The following is a 22,935-nucleotide window of genomic DNA, read 5'->3' on the forward strand; positions in this document are numbered from 1 at the left end:
ATAAAACCAATTGTCACGGCTCATAAACATCTATTTCATGAAGACTGACTCAAACATCCTAACTCCTTAAACTTAATGCAATTTTCATACTTGATTTTCCAATGGAGCAAGAAGTCTACCCAAAATTTATTTAATGTAGGGCCAAGTTATGGAAGAAATGTTAGAAAAACCAATTATCACGGCACAAGAATAGGCTTTGACATAATCATTTTGTCTTTTTTTAATTATTAAAACTACGTAATTCAATATAGATATTACTCATATTTATGCACATGATGAATAATAAGGTTATATATTCTTTCAAGTGTTAAACAACTAACATTTATTATATCATTTATATAAAATAAGCTTATTATACCTTTAATTTATAAAAATGCTCCAAGTAAAAGAATATATTGACAGGACCCGTCCCAGCCTTCTTTATCTTATAAAATTTGGGCATTCCTATAAGAGTTAAGAGACCAAGACGAGTCGTGTATGAGTATTGAAAAACTAATCTCTTTTTTAACTTTCATAAATTTCCTTAGTACCAAATCTTCTTTCTAAAAACAAAATGGTGCATATTATAAATTCCGAATCTTAAAATCTGAAAATCAATTGTCACGGCTCATAAACATCTATTTCATGAAGACTGACTCAAACATCCTAACTCCTGAAACTTAATGCAATTTCCATACTTGATTTTCCAATGGAGCAAGAAATACCTACCCAAAAGTTATTTAATGCAAGGCCAAGTCGNAAAACAATACTTGGACATATTTTTTTTGAGTCAAGGTCAACCAAAGTAACAAGTTTCTTAGAATCTCTTTATACATTATTGCCAGAAGTCTTTTTCCACCTAATTGTTTTCTTCAATTATAATTGATGAACAATTCAATTTAGGTTTTTAATCCTATTACATTGGACACATTAGTGTTCATGAGATCTTTCGCTCCTTTTTTCCATGAGATTAATTATAAATTTATATCCTTGTTTCCATTGTGTATGAAGTAAACTCAAATTATCATATCCTCTCTTAATTTTATAGCTTTTTGTTCTTGTGGGTATTGGCTCTTACAATTTCCAATTTCTAAATGGTTTTTTATTCTTGTAGGACCAAGTTCTGAAAATAAATGTTCAAGTGGTGGAAAAAACAATTGTCACTAGTCATAACATCAATTTCATGAAGAATTACTCAATATCATGACTCTTGAAACTTAATGCAATTTCCATACTTGATCTTCCAAAAGGGCAAGAAGTCTATCCAAAATTTATTTAATGTAGGGTCCAGTTGTGGAAGAAAGGTTAGAAAAAACTTAATGCAATTTCCATACTTGATTTTCCAAAGGGGCAAGAAGTCTACCCAAAATTTATTTAATGTAGGGCCAAGTTGTGGAAAAAAGGCTGAAAAAACCAATTATCACGGCTCAAAGACATCAACTTCATGAAAGCAAATCCAAGATAAAAATAGGATTTGACATAATCATTTTATCTTATTTTAATTATTAAAACTATGTAATTCAATATATATATTGTTGCCCGATGCAGTATTTGTTGCTCGATGAAATAGAAACAATCACCTGAACATAAAATTTTAATCACGGACAAAGGGAAATATATCATGAAGTAGACTTCCAGAAACATTGATACATAAACAATAAAAATAAAAATAGACGGATTAAACGGATACCTACAAAAAAAATATATCAATTTAATGAAAATATATCTTCTCATTAAATCGATTTTCCTATTATTTTCTCTAGAATACCCACTTAAAGAAGATCTAGTTGCAATAATAAGATCATCACATTAAGGTTGTGCTGATCCATCATTAAGTAAGCAAATCCCTTTTCTTGTTCCCTAGGAACTTTAATCTGTAACTAATAATTAATAATAATAAACACAGTTTACATCCAGAACTTGAACATTGCATGACAGAAATCCAAAGCCATCCTTCATATAGAAATATTCATTAAAAACAAATACTTAACTAGAGACCTAAATCATCCAATCTACAAAATAGCCAATAAGCCATTAAATAAATAAAATCAATTAACACCTGAACAGCTGAACTCAAAGAAACATATCTGTACAATTGTACCCAAATATCCTAATCATTATGCTAGGCATATGAGTATTTCTTTTTCCAATTTTTATTTTACACAACAATAATAAACATACCATTAATTGGCGATTTAGCACAACTTCCTCGCTCACTGTAGAATAAAGAGCACTCATTACTGCAGCACATATGGTGGCATCAGGACACATACATTCGCCAGTAGGCAGGCAGAGAATTGCACATTATGCAATTCAAGGAATAATGTTCAGTTGATTCATATATATGGTCTTCAGAAACAACCAATGGATTTTCTCTTCCTGTTAAGAATTTAAATCATCAATATCAAAGCACTAATTATTCCATAAGTTCATAGAACAAAATAGAGCATGGGAGCAAAAATCCACCCCAATCAAAAGATATCTTGTCAATTTAATATCTCTCCATGTCTGAGCATGTGCTGTTTAGTGTACATGAATAGAGATAGACAATTTACTCACGTTGAAGCAATACTAAGATAAATTCAGTGTCTCTTGGGCTGCTGCAACGGCTCTTTGTTTTTCCTCAAATGAGAGTTCAGGGACTCATCATTCTCTAATTCAATTTTAAGCCAGTTCCGATACGTTGCATCACAGGAATAGTACCCCTCTACATAAATTAGAAAATACATATTTTTTTCATAGGTAATAATCAGGTCACAGATGCTAACCAAATTTCAAAATATAATCAGCACACTACAAATGAAGCATACCCAGTCCCGGAACTCTTTTAGATTCTCAGAAACATAATCCTTAAGTGTATCAGAGTTTCGAAAGCTGCTTCAAAGGTTCAGCAAGGAAACTAAGTAATGCATATGCACCTATAGGCATTGCTGGCACTCTCAACACAGAAATTAAAGCAAACTCCCTGAATAATATGTTGCTGTAGAAAAAAGCATCGATTATATCTGAAACTGAATAAACATGCACTAAGGGTTTATTCTAATTTGAGCTTTCATCATGCATACCAAAATGCCTAGAAGAACCTTCTGAACCAGGGAGAAACAAAATCGAACAACTTTAAATGATTCATCACTATGGTGTTGAGATTTGAATGCAATAAGAATAACATCTTTTTCAACCTTAAGCACTGCCACAACCTAATACTGGCCATTTTAATGAAACTATGCAACTACTCAAAGTTTCGAGATTATTAAACACTAATACTACAAACATAGGACTAGAATTACTTGTGTATCCAATGCTCACTAAGAAGTTTAGCACTGATTCATCTGCAACATCAGCAATGTTGATGGAGGTTAAGCTAACCATTGGTTACCATAGCCTTTTGAAGACTCTGCAGCCGGTGTTGCTCTGCAAACATCGTTACTTTGCCATATTTCCCAAGTTGAGTTTCCTGAGATCTTGACAAAACCTCCTAGATTATATCATAATTACATCAACTCTTCATCAAATCCTCATTGACTTTGCCACTACCTCGAGAAAGAACATATGCTTCAGTAAACTAACTACCTCTCAATAATTCTTCAAAACTGCCTTTTGAATCACTCCTGGAGAAAATGCAAATACTCCATAGCAAGAGAAGAGTCTATATTCACATGCCACACTATCATTATGAAAACAATAATACTGCAAGTCAAAATAATGAAAATTTCAGGGAAAAAACCTAAGATAATGTGATAATGGTCTAAAAGAAACTCAATGAAACAAACATAATACAGGACGAGGATGCAACAGAAGCATAACCTCCATAGGAGTATATAGACACCGCTCTTTAGCCTTAGTTCCATCTTGTGCACAAAGAGGTCAATACAACGGTGGTGTGCAAGCTGGGAAGCATAAATCCCAACCAATTCCTCATGTTGCTTCAAAACAACATCACTAACCTGTTATCAGACATTCCAACTCAGAAAATTAAATATAGAAACCGGACCTCAAAATACAAAAGAGCATCGTCCTGATTTTCAACACAAATTAGAAAATAAATTTCATATCGGATACTGATACTACGGTCCAACTATCTAGAAATATCACGGTTGGACAAACACAAATGATGGAACTTACACCCCAACATATCTAGACAAGCTCAGTAATCTGATCTTTCAGGATTAAAAGAAAATCTACTCCAACGCCAGCACAGTTTGGAAAAAAGGCACAGATATCTAAAACAGCTGGGCGGTAATTACTTCATGGTATAATGATAAACAACATCAAGCTCCTCCCTAATAGGATTCTTCATTTCATCAGTAAGAATACAAGCACAAGCACTAGATGTGCACCAAATCGGTCCCAAGGGAACCAAAGTGATTGTTCAGCAAAAGATTCAACCAGCCAAAAAAAAAAATAAAAATAAAATAAAAATAAATCCAGTGATTTGAAAAATAGAATTAAGTACACTTCATGACATTGATCCATCTAATTCTGGCAATGGCCTAAGATCTCTAAGGCAGTAACTGCCTTAATGAGTAGTTTTCATTTGCCAAATCCCAAGTCTTTTGTCTTTTTAAATCCAATTCCAAATTTCTAGTCTGAAACTAGGCTACCAAAGGAAAGAGGAAGAAGTCGACAATTACTATGAAGGACAAAGGATGGGGTGCCCGTGGCCATAATGTCTAGCCTCAAACATAACAGCAGATTACCTGAAGACATTTTGATCATCTCTGAAGGTGCAATCCATGACATAGAAGTTACAGAAGATGTGGTATGTTCCATACATAAGCTTCACTGTCGAGCATGTGAGTTAGAGACACAACAAACCATAGTTTCAATGAAGTGTGAAAAGCTACATTATTATTCAATAGATAACAACATATGAAACCATAATCTATATTTGGGATAAAATTGAAAGGAAAGCAAAAATAGTGAACACTAAAAAGAGGGATAAACTTTCTAATTTCCACCACAGATTACCCCCCACAGAAGGGGAAACTAGGATTTAATAGCATATCCATGCAGTTGAGATCAAAGATCCTTGAGTTAAATTGGTTGAGATCTCTTTTTTACATGGAAGGCAACTAAAAGGCGAAGTCTTAACAATATAGTGATCTTTTTTACAATTACACCTGGTGTTCTGCCCTTACATATGTAATAAGTAGTAATAGTGCCCTTGAGCTGCAAGGAAACAATCACAATCTGATTAAACCAATGCTACGAGCAAACCTTCCACTTTGCCATTGTCTCTCAAATGGTATTTTTTTCTAAATTACTTCAGGAGAAGCATGATCAGTATGTCCAATTCAATCTCTTAACATCTTCCATCAACCACATCTTCATACAATCCAGATGGATCAAGGAAGCCAGAAATTCAGTACGGCAAAGTGACTTGGCAATGAAAATAAAAACACAAGTTCTTCTGGACAAACCTCAATTTGTCATTGCTGCTCCTTGCACCCTCGAGCAACAGCTTCATGTACCATTTCTCTAAGTTTAGCAGAAAAGATGAAGATGCCCTATATGAGCAGCACAAAATGGGATAAACATTCAATAGAAAACACATTGTCAACAACCCTGACTGGTTTCTAAAGAAGGAAGAGAAGATCTCGTGGTTGCTGGTTCAGAACTTGCAGTGCCAACTTTCTGGTCCAACCAAGGGCGGCGAGGTGCTGCTCATTTGTCCCGAATTTCCTTCAATATCATCTCCATAACTTTTCAACTGTTCCATCTCACCAGTTGTGAATGAGCTAGTTCTAGGTCCACTTGAACATCAGCCATGACTTTGCCATCGCCCAGCAGCAGACTGGAGAAATGAAGCATTAGATTTCAGAATAGATTCATCTTAGTAAGTGATAAACTATTATATGAAATTAGATAGTTTCACAGGTAAGAATGCTAAGAGTCAGCTATGCTGGCTATCTCTTCAGCTGAATCTTGAATGAAATTTAAGAAAAAATTTCTGTTATTTCAAGAACTGAAGACTCACAGAATCTTTATGGAGGTAAACTCCTACTAGAAAACAAAGCAGTGCATACTTCTCAGGGTTCCACAGCAAAGTGTGTAAAATTTAATTCAAAAGGCCTTATAAATAATTCAGAAATCTTGACTACTCTGAGGACAAAGACAGCATGATCAGATAAGAGGATAGCAATTAACGGGAAAAGCTTAAATGTTTCAGACACTCAACGTAATAAACAAGAAAGCTCTTTGTGGCTGTTTCAGACTTCCTCTGATGTACAATAGGAAGTCCATTTCCAAGACGCCACTGGTGACCAATACCACTTTCCAGTTCAATGGCTTGAAGAGTTCTATTTTTTCCATTCTTCACCAGGGCTTCAACAGATGAATAGGTCCATTCCTCCGAACAGGCATAACGTGGCAGCTCTCCATGTCTGCCAAAATTGGAGTATTATGATGGCCAGAAGGGAAATAAAACAGGATTCTGCAATCAAAACTTCTCAAAATTCATACTGTCCAGCAGATCGGCAAAGTCACTGCTCTTCCAGTCTTCAAGCCGTTAAGAGTCCAACATCTTCAAGAAGGGTTCATCTAGCTCTGTAGACATAAAACTGTTAATGCTACCTAGACCAGAATTAATGTTTAAGAAACTACGTCACAAACTGGAACGACAAAATCTCACCCACATGGTATATTGCAATCACACAGTTCAACTATAAGTAAATTTGAGATCTAGAAAAAGCATGAAAATGTTGCACATCCTTTTGGTTGCACGGAAACATTTAAGAAACTGATTGCCAATGTACTTCCAGCAAACATGAAAAGACATTAGTTTCTATAATGCAACAATGTGGGTTGAACTAATGTCTTATGTTTAAGACACCACTTCCTGTGAAATAGCAAGAACATGCTTCATTCTTCACATACAAGGAGACTGTTATCATACTTAAACTACATTAAATCCTTCATGCATGATCTGTTCTAAAAAAAACCACTCTATCAAGAGTCATTACACAGTACCCCTTAACTAATATGCAACTCTAATATGTTAGATTTCCAAAAATGTCCTTGTTACATTGAAATATGAACTTCTTGCATGTTATAAAGCCTAATATAAATAAACCCAACAGTTGGATATAATGTGCCACAATGTCAAAATGAAAGCAATCTTAAGAGATTATGTAAGACAGTTATGAGAATACCTTGTCATCAGGTAACTGGTGAGCATGTTCGCGTGCTGGAGCATCAAAATCTAAGTGGTGAACAGTGTTAGAACTGGAAGCTCCTTTCTTGAGAAAACGTTGTGTGTTGCCAAATTCCGAATTGGGAAGATAGGTACCCACATGAGATCCTCGAACCTGGAAATAATAATTAATTTGTCAAAAAAAAATGCAGTTGACTAACACTCTTCATAAATGATAAAAAATATTCAATGCAAAGTCTCATGCCCTAGAACAGGAGTACCCCAGTGATACAGAGTAAAATTTGCATCTAACCAGAATAGAGGACCAAATTTTAAGATCTTTGGTATCACAACCAATGTCTAAAATATCATCCAGTAAAAAGACATCTCAAACCCATAAGACAATAGTCCTAATATAATATAAAATTCCACTAAAAAGGTAGGTCATATTCCAACATGCAGAATTTCAGAAACTAATCACCTTGCTTTCCAATTCAAGAGCTTTAGAAGCTAATCCTTCAAGCCATTGACAAATCCGAAGGCATAATTGTGCTGTATGGTCATCACACAACTGGCAAGCCTCTATATGTGAGTTTGAAGGTAACTGTTAATTTAATAGATTTAAATCGGGTAAAACCTTCAAAAGTAGATAGATGGTCCCTATTAATGACAAAAAGGAAAAATATGCACACCAGGATATGATCTTCAGGGGGTTCTCTTCCCTGCAAGAACAACCAGAATTGTCATACCAAGACCCTGAGTTCATACGACAAGGTTTGCAGACAGTGAAAAATTGAAGAGGAAGTTAACATCAAGGGGATGACATAGCACCCAACACATACATACAGAACCGGAAAAATTTCCATGCTGATAACTACGGGGGAATGATATCTTCAAATACATTTAGCAAATAAATGTATATCAGGAAGAAAAAAGAAGACCAAAAAGAATACTGGATTTACATTATGCAGAAGAAAAAAGATAAGATTAGAGTTATATTACTCTTTCCTAAGACATTACTATTTATCACAAATATCAATTGTAGCTGAAAATGTTTTAGAGGTAAAGATATATTACCTTTTCCATATAGGTACCACAGAAGAGACCCACGCGCCTCATCAAGCAGAGCTGCCCTTCTGCCTCATCAACTTGTCCTCCACAACCCTCAACTGTATGTTGGACCAATACCTGCAAAGCCAACAACAAAATAGTCAAATGGCCCCCCCAAAACACTGATATTACCTAATAAGCTAAAGATTTTATCCAATATACCCATGAAGTAGATAGCAGTGAGTATTCCATTTATATCTAAAAATGAACAAGAAGATGCAATGAATGAGTCAATCATTTCCAACTTGCACAATGCCAGTGTATTTATTTGTAACCGGGAAACAACAATTTGACAAAAGGGAATACAGACACTACCTGTATAAGGAAAGATGTAAGCTGCTGTAATTTTGTCCATACCATGACAAATGTCATGCACACAAGAATACAGAACCTTGAAAGAGCATAATAGCACTCACCTAATCGATTCAGATACATTCCGGCATGATCTTTCAAACCTTAAAATCAGATCTTGTATAGGCATCTCTGCACAACACAATTCAAGTAAATGTATACTGAAAAATGCTACTCGGAGCATGGGCAGGTGCAAACCCACAAACAATGTGAATGAGCAGTTGAGAGCAAAAAGATATAATTTTAACCACAGCATCTCCTGCATAAACAAATGTCCTTCTTTGAATAATTTCCTTATCTCTCTACAACTGTCTACCATTCAATCAAAAATTAGAAACACCAGTACAGGATCTTATAAACTTGATATAAATATATATCCTCAGGAAATTAGGATTTTAATTATCTAAAGCCTGGTGTTGATAAAATATCCCCTCCCCTAAAACAAATGAATAAACCAGAAATAAAAAGGTTTTGCAGAGAGTTTTTCGCAGAAAAATTAAAAGAAGACCAACATGAAATGTTTATGAAAAGAAGGAAAAAAATATGCAGTCTAAAAAAGCTCAAAAGATAAATGTCAATTTGCATAAACATTTTCAGCAATTAGTCCAGCATTTCCTAGAACTCACACAATAAGTTTTAGTGTAATAGTTTAACAGACTAGTTAACTTTATTAGTTCCCACCTACCTGAAACAAGCAAAATCAATTAATAAATCCCGACTGTAACTTCAACTTAAACCCTATAGGAAAGCTTAAAGAGCTCTAGCCGGAGGTTTCGTTTTATTAGTATTTAGCAAAAGCCTAAAAGAAGACGATGAACTCAAACGACAGCATTTAAAGCTGGTTCTTCTATATAAAAACGCACCGTTTTTCCCTGCAGAGGTGAGTTTACAAATTTGGGCACTTTGTAACTTGAATTTTTATAATTTTGTAAAATATAGACTTAATGACAATAATCTCCGTAAGATATAATCAAAATAATTAAGTGAATATTTAAAAACCCATTATATTATAAATTTTAACCCTACATTAATGGTCGACTAATGTGGAGGAGTTATGTTATTTTTTAAATTTCAAGAGAAATTTAGTCCTTTGATTAAACCTTAAAGTCAAGAAAACCCTTAAAACATATGAAAAGTATATAGTAATTAACTAATTTTATTATTTTCTCTGTTACCTTAAAATTAAAAGTTGAAATTATGTTAATTCTAGGACAAAACAAGAAGTATTTAAATATTTTTTAAAAATGAATATATAAGTGAAAATTTAAAATATGTTGTAAGTGATGAACTTCAGACTTAAAATAGTTAATAAAAATTTCTCATTTCAGACTTCTTTATTATGCTCTCTTAGTTTATTTCATTACAATTACACTACTAAAATTATAACAAAATATAATTTGTCTTTCCTCTTATGAGCTAGCTTTTTAGGTTTGAGTTCTATCCAAGTGCATTTATTAAGTTGTTACTCCAAAAATAAAACCAAGAGTGTAGAAACAAAGGCTCCGTTTGGTTCACTTTTTTGTATTTTTTAGAAAAAAATTAAAAAAAGTTGAATTGGACAGGTATTACGATATAGGATTTGGAAATTAATAAAAATATCCTCTATGTTTGTTTATTTACTAAACACTCCTATAATAAAACTTTGAAAGTTAACAAAAACACCCCAACCCACCCATTGAATAATCACAGCTGGCCACCACCGCTGGAGGGTGGCCGGAGTAGCCGTATCGGCGCATGACTGGGTGGATCTTGCCGGTTGTGCGCCATGGATCTGACCGGCAAAGGCCAGATATATGGTTAGATCTGGCCATTGACTGTCAGATCTGGCCGCATTTGCTCGTCAACAACGGCAAAAAATACGGCCATCGTTGATGATCAACGATGACCATATGTTGGCCGTCGTTGACGTGTGGTTACAACCAAAGATATGGCCATCAACAAGAAGGTTAACCAGACATCAAACTTGGAATATTTCTACTTGTCAAGAAAACAGAAAATCCACCAACACAAGGCTGGTGAGACAAGTAGTGATAACCCGGCGAATTAGACCCCAACGAGTATAAATTACGATGGCCTTGGTGTATAGCATATCATACATGAATCCTAGTTCGATGGCGATCACACTGAAAACATCTTTATGAGACATATCCTTTAATAAAGGCTCAATGCTTTCTCGCTCGATGTCGCTGGTGCTCAAATCTGCAAAGAGACACTTGAATATATGAAATAAAGCATAGGCTAATATGATCTTTTGATCGAAATTGAATTCTTTTCCAGACTCGGGCATGTTTATTTTAAAAGCGGGAGCATCTATCATGAAGTCTCTTTCCACTTTGTATCCCTCGGCAAGATACAACGGGTATTCATCCAAGAATTTGGGGTAATTGGAATCAGCAGCAGCCGAAGAGAGCACCAATTCTCTGAGTTGATTACTGCTTACTGACCAGAGAGTCCATGTCCTCTCTCCATACTTGATAAACCCAACAATAATCATTGGTATTGCAAGAACTGAAATCCGCGAGCCATTCCATGCAATTAGAAAGATCAATACTGTGGTTAGTGTTTGGAAAAGTAACTGAAATGCGTGCCTTAGGTACAACTCGTTGTCTTCTAAAGAGTATGCTGTAATAGTATTAGGGCCACCCAAATGCAACAGAACAAACGGTGCCCAAAACGCAGCAATCTCACCATTGGAATTAGGAACACCACCATTGTCGTAGATTTCTCCAATGTTATTTAAGAGTACGCCAAGGGCCATAGTTGCTACAGCATCCGCCAGCAAGTAGGCAGACCAGACCACAACTTTAATCCAAGTTTTGGGAATGTACTTCCTGCGGTTGCCCAGAAAAATCAGAAGCATTTGTGATGCGAGGCTGAGGAAAACCAATGACCTTAACTCCCAATCCTTCCACAGTTTTCTTATTCCTGGAGGAAAAACCTCCATCATCATCCTCCTCTTCATCAATATCAGGCCGCTAACAACTGAAAATATACATGAAAATTAATTAAAATGTGTACAATGTCTTGGCAAAGTTAATATATATAGAAAAATAAAAGGGAAAAGTAGAAGATCAGTTACACATGCACCTGTGAGTATCATCAAAGAGATTTCAGTTCTTGCTATCTTTCACCTGAACTAGTTCTCAGGAGAGAAAAAGGAACAAGATAGAAATAAAGAGAGTTCAAGTACAGTACCTATATATGAAATTTGTGAACCATTGGTTTCATTTCAGACATTAATTATATCAGGTGAACCAGCTGATTTAAGTGTTCTGGTCTGTGTGAACGCAATGACAATATTCTTAATTTTCCCGTGATCATTATTTTTCTTATAAAAAATATACTCTGTGAGTAATTTTGTTGATATATTATTGCTGATTTTAGGCGCAAGTGTCGAAGTTTCCAGGATGCTGCTCAGAAAATGGGTTGGAGCCATTGGATGATTAAGTCACTTTGAAATAATCAAGGCACTGTTTCTTGATTTGGCGCAAGATTTGAAGTTTCTGGGGGTGCTGCTCAGAAAATGGTAGGCGCAAGTGTCGAAGTTTCCAGGATGCTGCTCAGAGAATGGGTTGGAGCCGTTGGATGATTAAGTCACTTTGAAATAATCAAGGCCCTATTTCTTGATTTGGCGCAAGTGTTGAAGTTTCTGGGGTGCTGCTCAGAAAATGGGTTGTGGTCGTTGGACGATGACTTCTTGAAGATGATTTGTTCGAATCAATTTGAAATAATAAAGTTCTGTGAGTTTCTTGGTATGTCATTGCTGGTTTTTGCCGTAAATATTGAAAGAGTAATGCTACACTTACATCACTCTTTTACATAATTTTTATTATATCATGATATGATATATGTCACAACCACACAAGTTTTTAATTATTTTAAATTTTTAATATTATAATAAAATTTATGTGGTTGTAGCATATGTTATAATTATAATATTTATAAAATAGTGTAAAAAAATAATATAAGTATAACATTACTCAATATTGAAGTTTGCCGGATGCTGCTCAGAAAATGGGTTGGAGTCGTTGATAAATGGATATTAATTTTATGGTTATTTTCGCTTTATATAACTCAGAACACAAGCAATTGGTTGGCGTAAGTAAACCGACCCAACCACTACTTGAGAATATGAAATAGAAATAAATTAAAAATATTATATATTTAAAAAAAAAAAGACGTTGGCTATTTAAATTTCTGAAATAAAATAAGTTCACAAAATAAGTCAACATCGCTGCCGTCCGTCAACTTTGACCGGTTCTAAAATTTTGAAAAAAAAATTATTTAAATAAAAAATAATATTTATATTTATGAATTAAAATAAGTTAATGATATATCAGTATTATTTATAATAATTAATTTTAATTTAATGGACTGATTTATGTTTAATTAGTTAATATAAATTTCATTATGGAGTGATTTATGTTGAAAGTTTAAACCAACAATGGATTATGCGAATGGTAAAAGCTTGAGGTCAAATGTTTATCAAATCACAAGAACAGTTGTTAATATTACTAGTCACGGACCGTAAGATTTGCCCTATTTCAGAAACTTTATTTGGAGTCAAAGGATTAGTTAAGATGTATGTAAACCAGTCCGAATACCTCCAATAAAAAAAAAAAAATTGTATATGTATAATCATTTACACATATATATATTTTTTACTCATGTTAAGGATAATTTTACCCAAAAAGTATAAATTTCATCACTATTTATTATTAAAAGTAAACGACGTATGTGGACTATGAAGTTTCTTGTGCATTATATGAAGTAATCACAACCGTAAAGTATTCTCCATCAAAAATAATAAAAAATAAAAAATTATAAAAGAATGTTCAGAGCCCGCTATATTACAGTTATGAGCGAAGGAGACATGAGTCAAAACTTTATACAGTCTCTTATCTAAGGGGGTTAAAAAAAAAAAAAAAAAAAAAGAAAGAGAGAAACGGAGATCGAGAATCCATGGCTATTGAAGCAATCATTTGGCTTGCGGTTAGGAACCTACATGATGCATGGATATATTCTAATTTTCCAATTAGTCCAACAGTGGAGACAACATTCGGACAGGTCATGGAGAAGCTCGTAGATTCCCTAAAAATCTTGGGAGGTACAGAGGCTGACAAAGGAAGTGATCTGACAGTTGATGACTGGAAGATCAAGTTTCTGCNGCCCATGGTGATCGAAGCAAAGAAGAAGTAGAACACTAAAGCTGAAACCACGAACGTTGTTTTCTTCTACAGCTGAACGAACTTAAATTTCATACAACTCAACTCAAAAAAAAAACAATCTACACACTCAAAAAATAAAAAATTGTGAAAAAATTTACCCGTAACGACGAAACTGTTCCCTGATGGAGAGGTCTTCCGGGTCCAGGAAGCTAGAAGAGGTCTCCATATCAACCTCCATTACGCCGTGACCTCAGAGTTTTGAAAAATCCCCTGTGAGACTGTAACTTCAACTTAAACCCTGGAGGAAAGCTTAGGGTGCATTTGGTTTATTATTTTGGATAGGATTTTGGGGATAGTATTGGATAATTGAATATGGGAGTATTATGAGGTAAAATTTAAAAACTTATAAAAAAAACTTCCTAAGTTTGCTAATTTAATAATTACCCCAACATGTAAAATGATAAAAATACCCTTACCACCTGCAATGTCAGATTCCGGCCACCACCGTCGGAATCTGGCCGAAAAATCGCGTTACGACACAGATCTGTCGGGTCTGTGTCATAATACATCGTTATGGCCTTTTCTGGTCAGATCTATCATGGATATGACTGGAAAAGGCTAGATCTACAGCCTGCCGTGGCTATCGATGGTCGGAAAAAGCCAAAACGACGGCCATCTTTGGCCGTCGTTTTCGGTCAACGATGGCCAAGATTTGGCCGTCGTTGACCTCAACAACGGCCATTTCTTTGGCCATCGTTCACTGCCAGATCGATGAACTTTCGACCATTTATGGTCAGTAGATAGGCCGTTGTACAGATTCCGGCTACCACCGATGGTGGTTGTCGAAATCTGGCAAGTATGGGTTGCAAGGGTGTTTTTGATAATTTTTAAACTTGTGAGTGAGTGATAGACTTCTACTAAATTGAATATATAATAGAGAATTCAAAATATGTTGTGAGTGATAGACTTCTACTAAATTGACACATGAAAACACGTGACCTATGCAAGTCCTCTTCAAAACACGGATCTATCTCCTGATTTATCATTCGATAATTAGTCTTTTTCATTGGATAATTAAGTCTTTTAGGGAAATGGGTTGTTGAGAAAAGGCTATAAATTTAGGGTCTCCCAAATATTTTACAAGCAACACAATTAGGACAAAAAGTTAATTAAAAATTACATTTCAGCCCTCTATATTTTGTTCTTTCTTTTCAGTCCCTATTAGTTTATTTTATTGTAATTACACAACTAAAATTATAACAAAATATAAATTATTTTAAGTTTTTTAAGTATGAACTAAGAATTATATATTAATCATAAATTTTGCACAAACTAATTATCATTAAGTTTATGAAGTTTGATGGTAAATTTATTGAATAATTAAACATGAAGTGCAATAAGTTATAACTGTGTAGGACAATTTTTTTNAGTTGGAGGTTAGATGGAAGCCCCAAAACATGTTTTGTGCCAAGTACAGTATATAATGCTATCTCTCTAATTGCTACGAGAATGGGATATTTTCACGTCCATTCTATCTCAGATTCAACTTCTAAACCACCAAATTTTACCATCCGAAGGCTCGTAGAATATTCAGACATCGAGAAGAATTCTTTTTCAGACAAAGAAATTCAACATCTTTGTTCTTATATATCCTTTAACAACGAAAAGAAAGAACCTTCACGTGCGGTAGGAAAGTTCCTCAACAAGGTAACCACTAGAGGTTTTGGATTGCTCACAGTGGTTGATCTTGAAGGTGTATTCAAACCAGCACTGCCTCAAACACTGGGAAAAAAGTTGCCACTTCTAAGGTACGTTGGTCACGAACTTTCCTAAACTCAATTCCGGAGTCAGTAGGTGATATTTGGTATCTAGAGGCTTTAGATGTGAAGTACACTTTAATAACCACATTGCCTATGTCCATTTGGAAGGCATACAACCTTCGACATCTCTACATGCACGGGGATTTTTCTTGAAATTGCGATAAATGACGATGAGTTTCCAATCCACCTTAAAACCTTATGGGGCGTAGTAATAGGTGATAGCAGGCGTACAGTTAACTGGTTGACGAGGTTGAGAGGTATAAGGAAATTGGGATTGACATGCCACACAAACTAAGTTCAAGAAATAGCTGACTGGATTTCACAACAAACCAGTTCAGTCTTTGCGGTTGAAATAAGTGGATGACAATAACAAACCTTCACTTGTCCATTTTCCATCCATGTCTAGTCACAACATGCTGTCAAACTTGTATTTGGTTGGAATTTTCAATCGATTGGATATAAAAAATCTTAACAGAAATCTCAAAGTCCTTACATTGTCAGGGTCTCGTCTATCAGAAGACCCAATGCAGACACTAGAAGGGTTGGAACACCTGAAAGTCCTCAAGCTTTTCGCAAATTCCTACTTAGGGAAAAAGATGCATTGTCGTAGTGGCAGTCGTGCATTTCCCCAACTCCAGGTTTTGAAGTTATGGATGCTAATGGAGTTGATAGAATGGACTATCGACGAAGGAGCCATGCCTACCCTAAGAGATTTAGAGATTAGATGTTGCAAACGTCTGGAGAAGCCAATTGGGTTGGAGAATGTGACTTCCCTGAAGGAATTGACCTTCACCAGTATGAAGAAGGATTTTGTAGATGAAGTTAAAAGAAGCATTGGCAAAGACGTAGTCATAATTGAAAACCACTGGAACTTTCAACCTCTATTTGNGGAAGCCCCAAAACATGTTTTGTGCCAAGTACTGTATATGATGCTATCTCTCTAATTGCTACGAGAATGGGATATTTTCACTTCCATTCCATCTCAGATTCAACTTCTAAACCACCAAATTTTACCATCCGGAGGCTCGTAGAATATTCAGACATCGAGAAGAATTCTTTTTCAGACAAAGAAATTCAACATCTTTGTTCTTATATATCCTTTAACAACGGAAAGAAAGAACCTTCACGTGCGGTAGGAAAGTTCCTGAACAAGATAACCACTAGAGGTTTTGGATTTCTCACCATGCTTGATCTAGAAGGTGTCTACAAGCCAGCGCTACCGGAAACACTCAGAAGAAAACTGCCGCTTCTAAGGTACGTTGGTCTGAGATGAACTTTCCTAAACTCAATTCCAGAGTCAGTAGGTGATATTTGGTATCTAGAAGCTTTAGATGTGAAGTACACTTTAATAACCACATTGCCTATGTCCATCTGGAAGGCATACAACCTTCGGCATCTCTATATGCACGGGATTTTTCTTGAAATTGCGAGAAATGACGATGAGTTTCCAATCCACTTTAAAACCTTATGGGGGCGTAGTAATAGGCAATAGCAGGCGTACAGTTAACTGGTTGACGAGGTTGAGGGGTATAAGGAAATTGGGATTGACATGCCACACAAACTCAATTCAAGAAATAGCTTACTGGATTTCACATCAGACTAGTCTTCAATCTTTGCGGTTGAAATCAGTGGATGACAATAATAAACCTTCACTTGTCCATTTTCCATCCATGTCTAGTCACAAAATGCTGTCAAACTTGTATTTGGTTGGAATGCTCAATCGATTGGACATAGAAAAACTTAACAGAAATCTCAAAGTCCTTGCATTGTCAGGGTCTTGTCTATCAGAAGACCCAATGCAGACACTAGAAGGGTTGGAACACCTGAAAGTCCTCAGGCTTTTCGCAAATTCCTATTCAGGGAAAAAGATGCATTGTCATAGTGGCAGCCGTGCATTTCCCCAACTCCAGGTTTTGAAGTTATGGATGCTAACGGAGTTGATAGAATGGACTATCAACGAAGGAGACATGCCTGCCCTGAGAGATTTAGAGATTAGATGTTGCAAACGTCTGGAGAAGCCAATTGGATTGGAGAATGTGACTTCGCTAAAGGAATTGACCTTAACCAGTATGAAGAAAGATTTTGTAGATGAAGTTAAAAGAAGCATTGGCAAAGACGTAGTCGTGATTAAAAACCACTGGAACTTTCAACCTCTATTTGTGAGTAGTTTTCATCTTTTTTATTGCCTTGTTCATCTGACATTGTTCATATTATTACATTTTCTGCGCTGATTCTTTGCTTTGAAAGAAGTTTCAAAAGCAATCTTTTGTTTTTCATTTTCCTCTTCATCCGAAATTTGTTATTTCTTTTGGTTTCCCGATGTGAACTTCGGTGGTTGAATTTACTGTTTCCATCTCAGGATTAAACAATCATCGGATGCAAGGAGTCTCGGTCGAAATGCAATCCTGTGGAAGCTCATTTTAGTTGGAAACATTTGTTGCATGCAACTGGAAATCTTTACTGCTATACTTTTAATTTCTTTCTTTCATTTTATATTTGAAGAATTCCATTAGGTAAATTTCAAATTAATTTATTTCTATTAAATATTTTTTCTTTTATGAATTTATTTTGTGTTTGCAAAGGAATTGGAAAAATTAAGAAAATGTCAATCTAAATGATGTGTGTTGGGATATTAGGACTCATTTTCCTATTTGTTCTTATGTAAAAAGTTATTTCTTAAACAATAGAATGGTAAATAGAAATAAAATTATAAAAATGCTATTATAAATTGTATTAAAAATAAAATGTCTCATATACTATATATATATATATATGTGAGAACCATTTCATTTCAAGGTTACGAAAGAATATTAGAACATAAAGTATTTGATGTACAGGTTGTTAAATACTATAGATAGAGTGTCTTAAAAACTGAGATTATTTCGCTTTACGTACTGTATTAATTATGTACCAACTTTATGATGTTTTGTGCTCTTATATATCATATTCATAAAATTATAGCGAATTTGTCGTGATATTTTGGTTAAGTCATCATGACTTTCTCAGCATTCCAATGTATCTAAATGTACTGAAAACAGTCATGAAAATCCCCAGTAAGGTTGCCCTGTTTTTCTATGGAAAACAGAGTTGGAGTAAAGGAATGGCTTCTCCACCCATTCTAATGTATAGAAAATGTACTGAAAACAAAAACATGCACATAAAACAAATTCATCGCCAAACAGCACCTTTATTGTTTCAATTGACTTAAAGTCTTAAACCAATTAATCATCTCCAAGAAAGTCATCCTCCAATGACTCCAACCCATTTTCCGAGCAGCATCCTGGAAACTTCAAAAGAAACAGGACCTTTATAATTTCAAGATCGTGCTGCTAACAACTGAAAATTAATATACATTAATCAATTATATACAAATAAATAAATAAATAAAAAGTTTGGTAGTAAAATCTCGGGGCTTCTTTAAATGATTAAACGACAGAGAAAGCTTCCGTATATGGTATGACAAATGAACCAATATATGGATACACTATTGGAAAACCACCGATTTAGAACGTCCTTTAAGCCAGGGCAAGGGCAAATCTTCAAACATGTGACAGCGGTGAAAGATTTAATAGTATACTTTTGTATAAATAGATTATGTATATACATACAAAAAATAATTCAATACAAATAATTCAATTCAATTAAGTACAGTTCTTGCCCTATCAAAGATATCTATTAAGTATATTTTGATTTTTTTCAATTATCTCTCTTGCTCTCTTAAAGATATCTTTAGGAGATACTCCAACTCTCTTTAATTGTCTCTTTTTCCATTTTCATTTTGACATGGTATTAGAGCTTCTCTCTTAATTACGACAATAAGGGTAGTTTCTTTCAACATATACAATATTTACGATAATAAAGTAGTGAGTTTATATCAGTTTTCATGAAAATAAATGATATTTAGGATTTAAGCTGATGACATTGCCGTATTGGAATCCAATTGTCATAGCTCATAAATATCATATATTTTCATGAAGATTGACTCAAACATCATGACTCATGAGACTTAATACAATTTCCACAACTTATTTTCTAATTTTGGAGCAAAAAGTCAACCAATCAACACACAAATTATCCAATATAGGAGCAAGCCGTGGAAGAAACGTTGGAAAAATTCAATCATCACTGTTCAAAGACATTAACTTCATGAATGCAAATACGTAACACAACAGTATAAGACTTTGACATTGTGTCATTTTATCTTTATTTTCTTCTTTTAATTATTTGAACTATGTAATTCAAGGCCCGCACTACAAATAAATACATATGATGAATAATATGGTTGAATATTTGTTAAATTATTAGAAAATTAATATTTATTTTATATATATAAAAAAACTAAATTACTATATCTATAAATTTAAAACTTGTGACCCGTCGGTGGCCATTTTTTAAAAACTTTAAAACTTTTACTTAAAAGATTTATTAATAATTGTTTAATTTCTTTTTTAAATTTCAGGTTAAGCTTATTTATGTTTTCAATTTACTGTTTCAGATTTTGCATAGGAATTCGTGTGAATCACGTTCAATATTATTTTAGCAGATTTGTAATTGAGACAAATTTTTTGATGAATAAAATAAGTGGTAATTTGAAGAGGTTCCATTAGTTGTTGAGGTGCTAAATTCTGCTTTTTCATTTCTTTCTTTGTGCTTTTAAACAACCATACTGAACGCAATTTCTGTTTGACATTTTTAAGATATCATTTTCAGACAAACAAAAAATATTAACACAAAAGAGTTATACAAAATTAACTAAAGCCACAAACTGAATTTTGAATTATTTTTTGAACTAGAAACTTGAAAAATTCAGAATAAAACAACTTCAACGGTTAACACCTACAAAGCCTGTAAATCCTCCCTGGGTCTAAGCAACTTCAAAGTAGCAACTTCAGAATTCTCAATACTCGAACATCTTCAATGTCATCAAATCCTCCTTCAGAGTTAACAAATTTTAGACTCAAACATTGTTACTACTTAAACAAACCATCTTGAAAACAATCAGGTGTAATTCATGCGACATTCTTCCTTAAATTAATAGCCGGAACAACTTGCAACTTGTCTCTAAGTTGCTCAAACCCAGCAGCCGACAGGGCCTTGGTTAAAATATCTCCGGTTTGAAACTCTGACGGAGCGTGTTGAATAACAAGTTTCTTATAAGTAACTCGATCACTAACATAATAAGCATCAATCTTAATATGTTTTGTTCTAACATGAAAACTAGATTAGAAGCAAAAGATCCGTCACTTGTATTATTATACCAGATTATAGGCAAACCAATAAAAGTTAAATCCAATTAAGAGAACAAACTATAAATCCAAGCAGCCTTAGTAGCAATTTGAGCCAAGGCTCCATATTCAGCTTTAGTTGAAGGAAGTGCTACCAATTTTTGTTTCCTGGAGCTCCACTAGATTAGATTAGATCCTAAAAACAAGCAGTAATCACTAGACCTTGGACCATGCAAACTGTTGGCCCAGTCAGCATCAGCATAACATTCCAGCTGCATTCATCTATGTTAATTGAGTACTCGTTTGCCTGCTTTCCAGTGTAGTGTTGTAGGAAATTTCAAAATCGACTTAGCTTGCTCGCAAAATAAGCTAAATTTGGTCTAATTAGTAGTAAGTACTGCAAATCTTCAACAATACTTCTATACACTACAGGTTGATAAAAAACATTACTGTCATCTGTATTAAGCTTCGTTCCAAGAGCTTTTGGAGTGTAACAAGGCTTGGCATCAATCATTCCTGCTCTTTCCAATAAATCCTTCAGCATATTTTGTTGACTAATTAGATGAATAAGAGAAGAAGTACTAAGAACTTCAATCCCCAAAAATAGTCCAGAGCATCTAGAGTCTTCAAGGCAAACTGAGAATTCAAATGAGAGATCAAGTGCTTGATCTAAGCAGAATCATTTCCAGTAAAGAGGATGTCATCAACAGACACTAAACCATAGATGACTTTGCCATTTTGTTTGTAAACAAATAAACTTGTATCAACTACTGAAATTTTTAATCCCCTTTAGTATAGCAGTCTTCAACCTCTCAAACCAAGCTCTTGGAGCTTTTTTGAGACAATAGAGTGCCTTGGTAAGCTTACATACAAGTTGAGGAAACTCTGAACTTACAAAACCTTCCAGCTTGCTTTTGTGCCTCTAAAATTGGTCCACCTGGAGAAAAGAGGTTGTCAAGCTCAGGTAAATCATGAATAAAAGGTCTTACACCAACGCCCAGGAAAGTAAAAACTTGCCACATCTTGCTTGGCTGAAGCTTGCAGTGCACTAACTAATAGAGGAAGGCTATCTGGCCGCACAATCTGAGAGTTGGACACAAAAATTTTATCCTCCATTTACGACTTGGAAATTTCTGTCCCATATCTTCTATCTTGCTTCGTCTCTGGCTCCAAGAACCCCCTTTCCTTTTAGGTTTTCTCAAAATTAGCAGATGCACATTTGTTGTAGGTGCTGACAAATGCCATAAGGCTCTCATTTTACTTGTGGTTTCACAGTGATAAGGAAAGGCGATGCGGCCAGACATTCACCAATGTGACAATACCTAGCATTGGCACCTATAATATTAAGTCATCTTAACAGCCTTCTTATCATTAACCCAATAACTTTGATAAAAAGAAATCCCTAAATCCCCTACTGAAACTAAAGAATTTAGCGTTTAAATCAAAACAAATTAGCCACATGATTTCAAAAAAAGTTGATAATAATCAAAAGCCTCCATTATTCTTATCTTTAATAGAGTCCGTCATTTTTAGACGAGACGGCCTAGAAGAAGAAGAGGAAGAAGAAGTTCCCTGACTCAGCTTTGGCGAATATGAAAGCTCCAACACAACTGCTACAGCTGTAATTGTAGAAGCCATGTTTAAGGTAGTCTCTCACTCGCTAGTTTCAAACTGTTGTTTTCAGAAATAGAAGATAAGAAGAAACCGCACGCCACTCCACTGACAGTCTGACACTCTCGTTTTAAGGGGGAATTGAGTGTTTTACCAAGATTTTGGGGTGAAATAATCATTAGGGCTATTCTTACCTCCCCTAAATTTTAAGTTTTTACATATCACACCCCAAATATATAATAAATTACTCAGTGCCCTCCCATTTCAGAAACTGTCACATGTCTTTCACAGTCTGTTATTCTTAATTTATATCATTAGTCAACGGCAGAAAAAAGTCTCACTCTCTCAAATCCTAACATGAGGAGTGCTAGCCAGTAGCCACCATCGCCCAGCACTCGTTGGGCCAATTGCTGGGCTCCTCTTTGCCACGTGGCTGCTTTTATCCTTTGACCAAATTTTATAATTCCCACGAAATTTATAAAATTTTACTTTTACACCCGACAAACTTTGTAAAAGTTTCTTGATCACCCCAAACAGAT

General features: G+C 34.7%; 1 protein-coding gene and 1 pseudogene across 1 annotated transcript; one reads left to right on the forward strand and one right to left on the reverse strand.

Moving 5' to 3' along the window:
- Positions 1–1,499: 1,499 nt before the first annotated feature.
- LOC116120330 lies at positions 1,500–11,534 on the reverse strand (annotated as a pseudogene).
- A 4,981-nt stretch (positions 11,535–16,515) lies between these two features.
- On the forward strand, positions 16,516–17,791 carry LOC116120332 (inactive disease susceptibility protein LOV1-like). The gene is made up of 2 exons (XM_031406289.1): positions 16,516–16,814; positions 16,939–17,791. Exons 1-2 carry the CDS (start codon positions 16,516–16,518, stop codon positions 17,789–17,791), a joined length of 1,152 nt encoding a protein of 383 aa, XP_031262149.1.
- The last annotated feature ends 5,144 nt before the right edge of the window (positions 17,792–22,935 follow it).

Source organism: Pistacia vera, unplaced genomic scaffold (assembly GCF_008641045.1).
Source record: "Pistacia vera cultivar Batoury unplaced genomic scaffold, PisVer_v2 Contig93, whole genome shotgun sequence".
NCBI classification, from domain to species: domain Eukaryota; kingdom Viridiplantae; phylum Streptophyta; class Magnoliopsida; order Sapindales; family Anacardiaceae; genus Pistacia; species Pistacia vera.

Bases quoted from the DNA above. Each gene is read 5' to 3' on its own strand.
- LOC116120332 (XM_031406289.1), top strand. From the start codon at position 16,516: ATGGGATATTTTCACTTCCATTCCATCTCAGATTCAACTTCTAAACCA. The intron at 16,815-16,938 runs GTACGTTGGTCT...TCCATCTGGAAG, and splicing joins AGAAAACTGCCGCTTCTAAG to GCATACAACCTTCGGCATCT.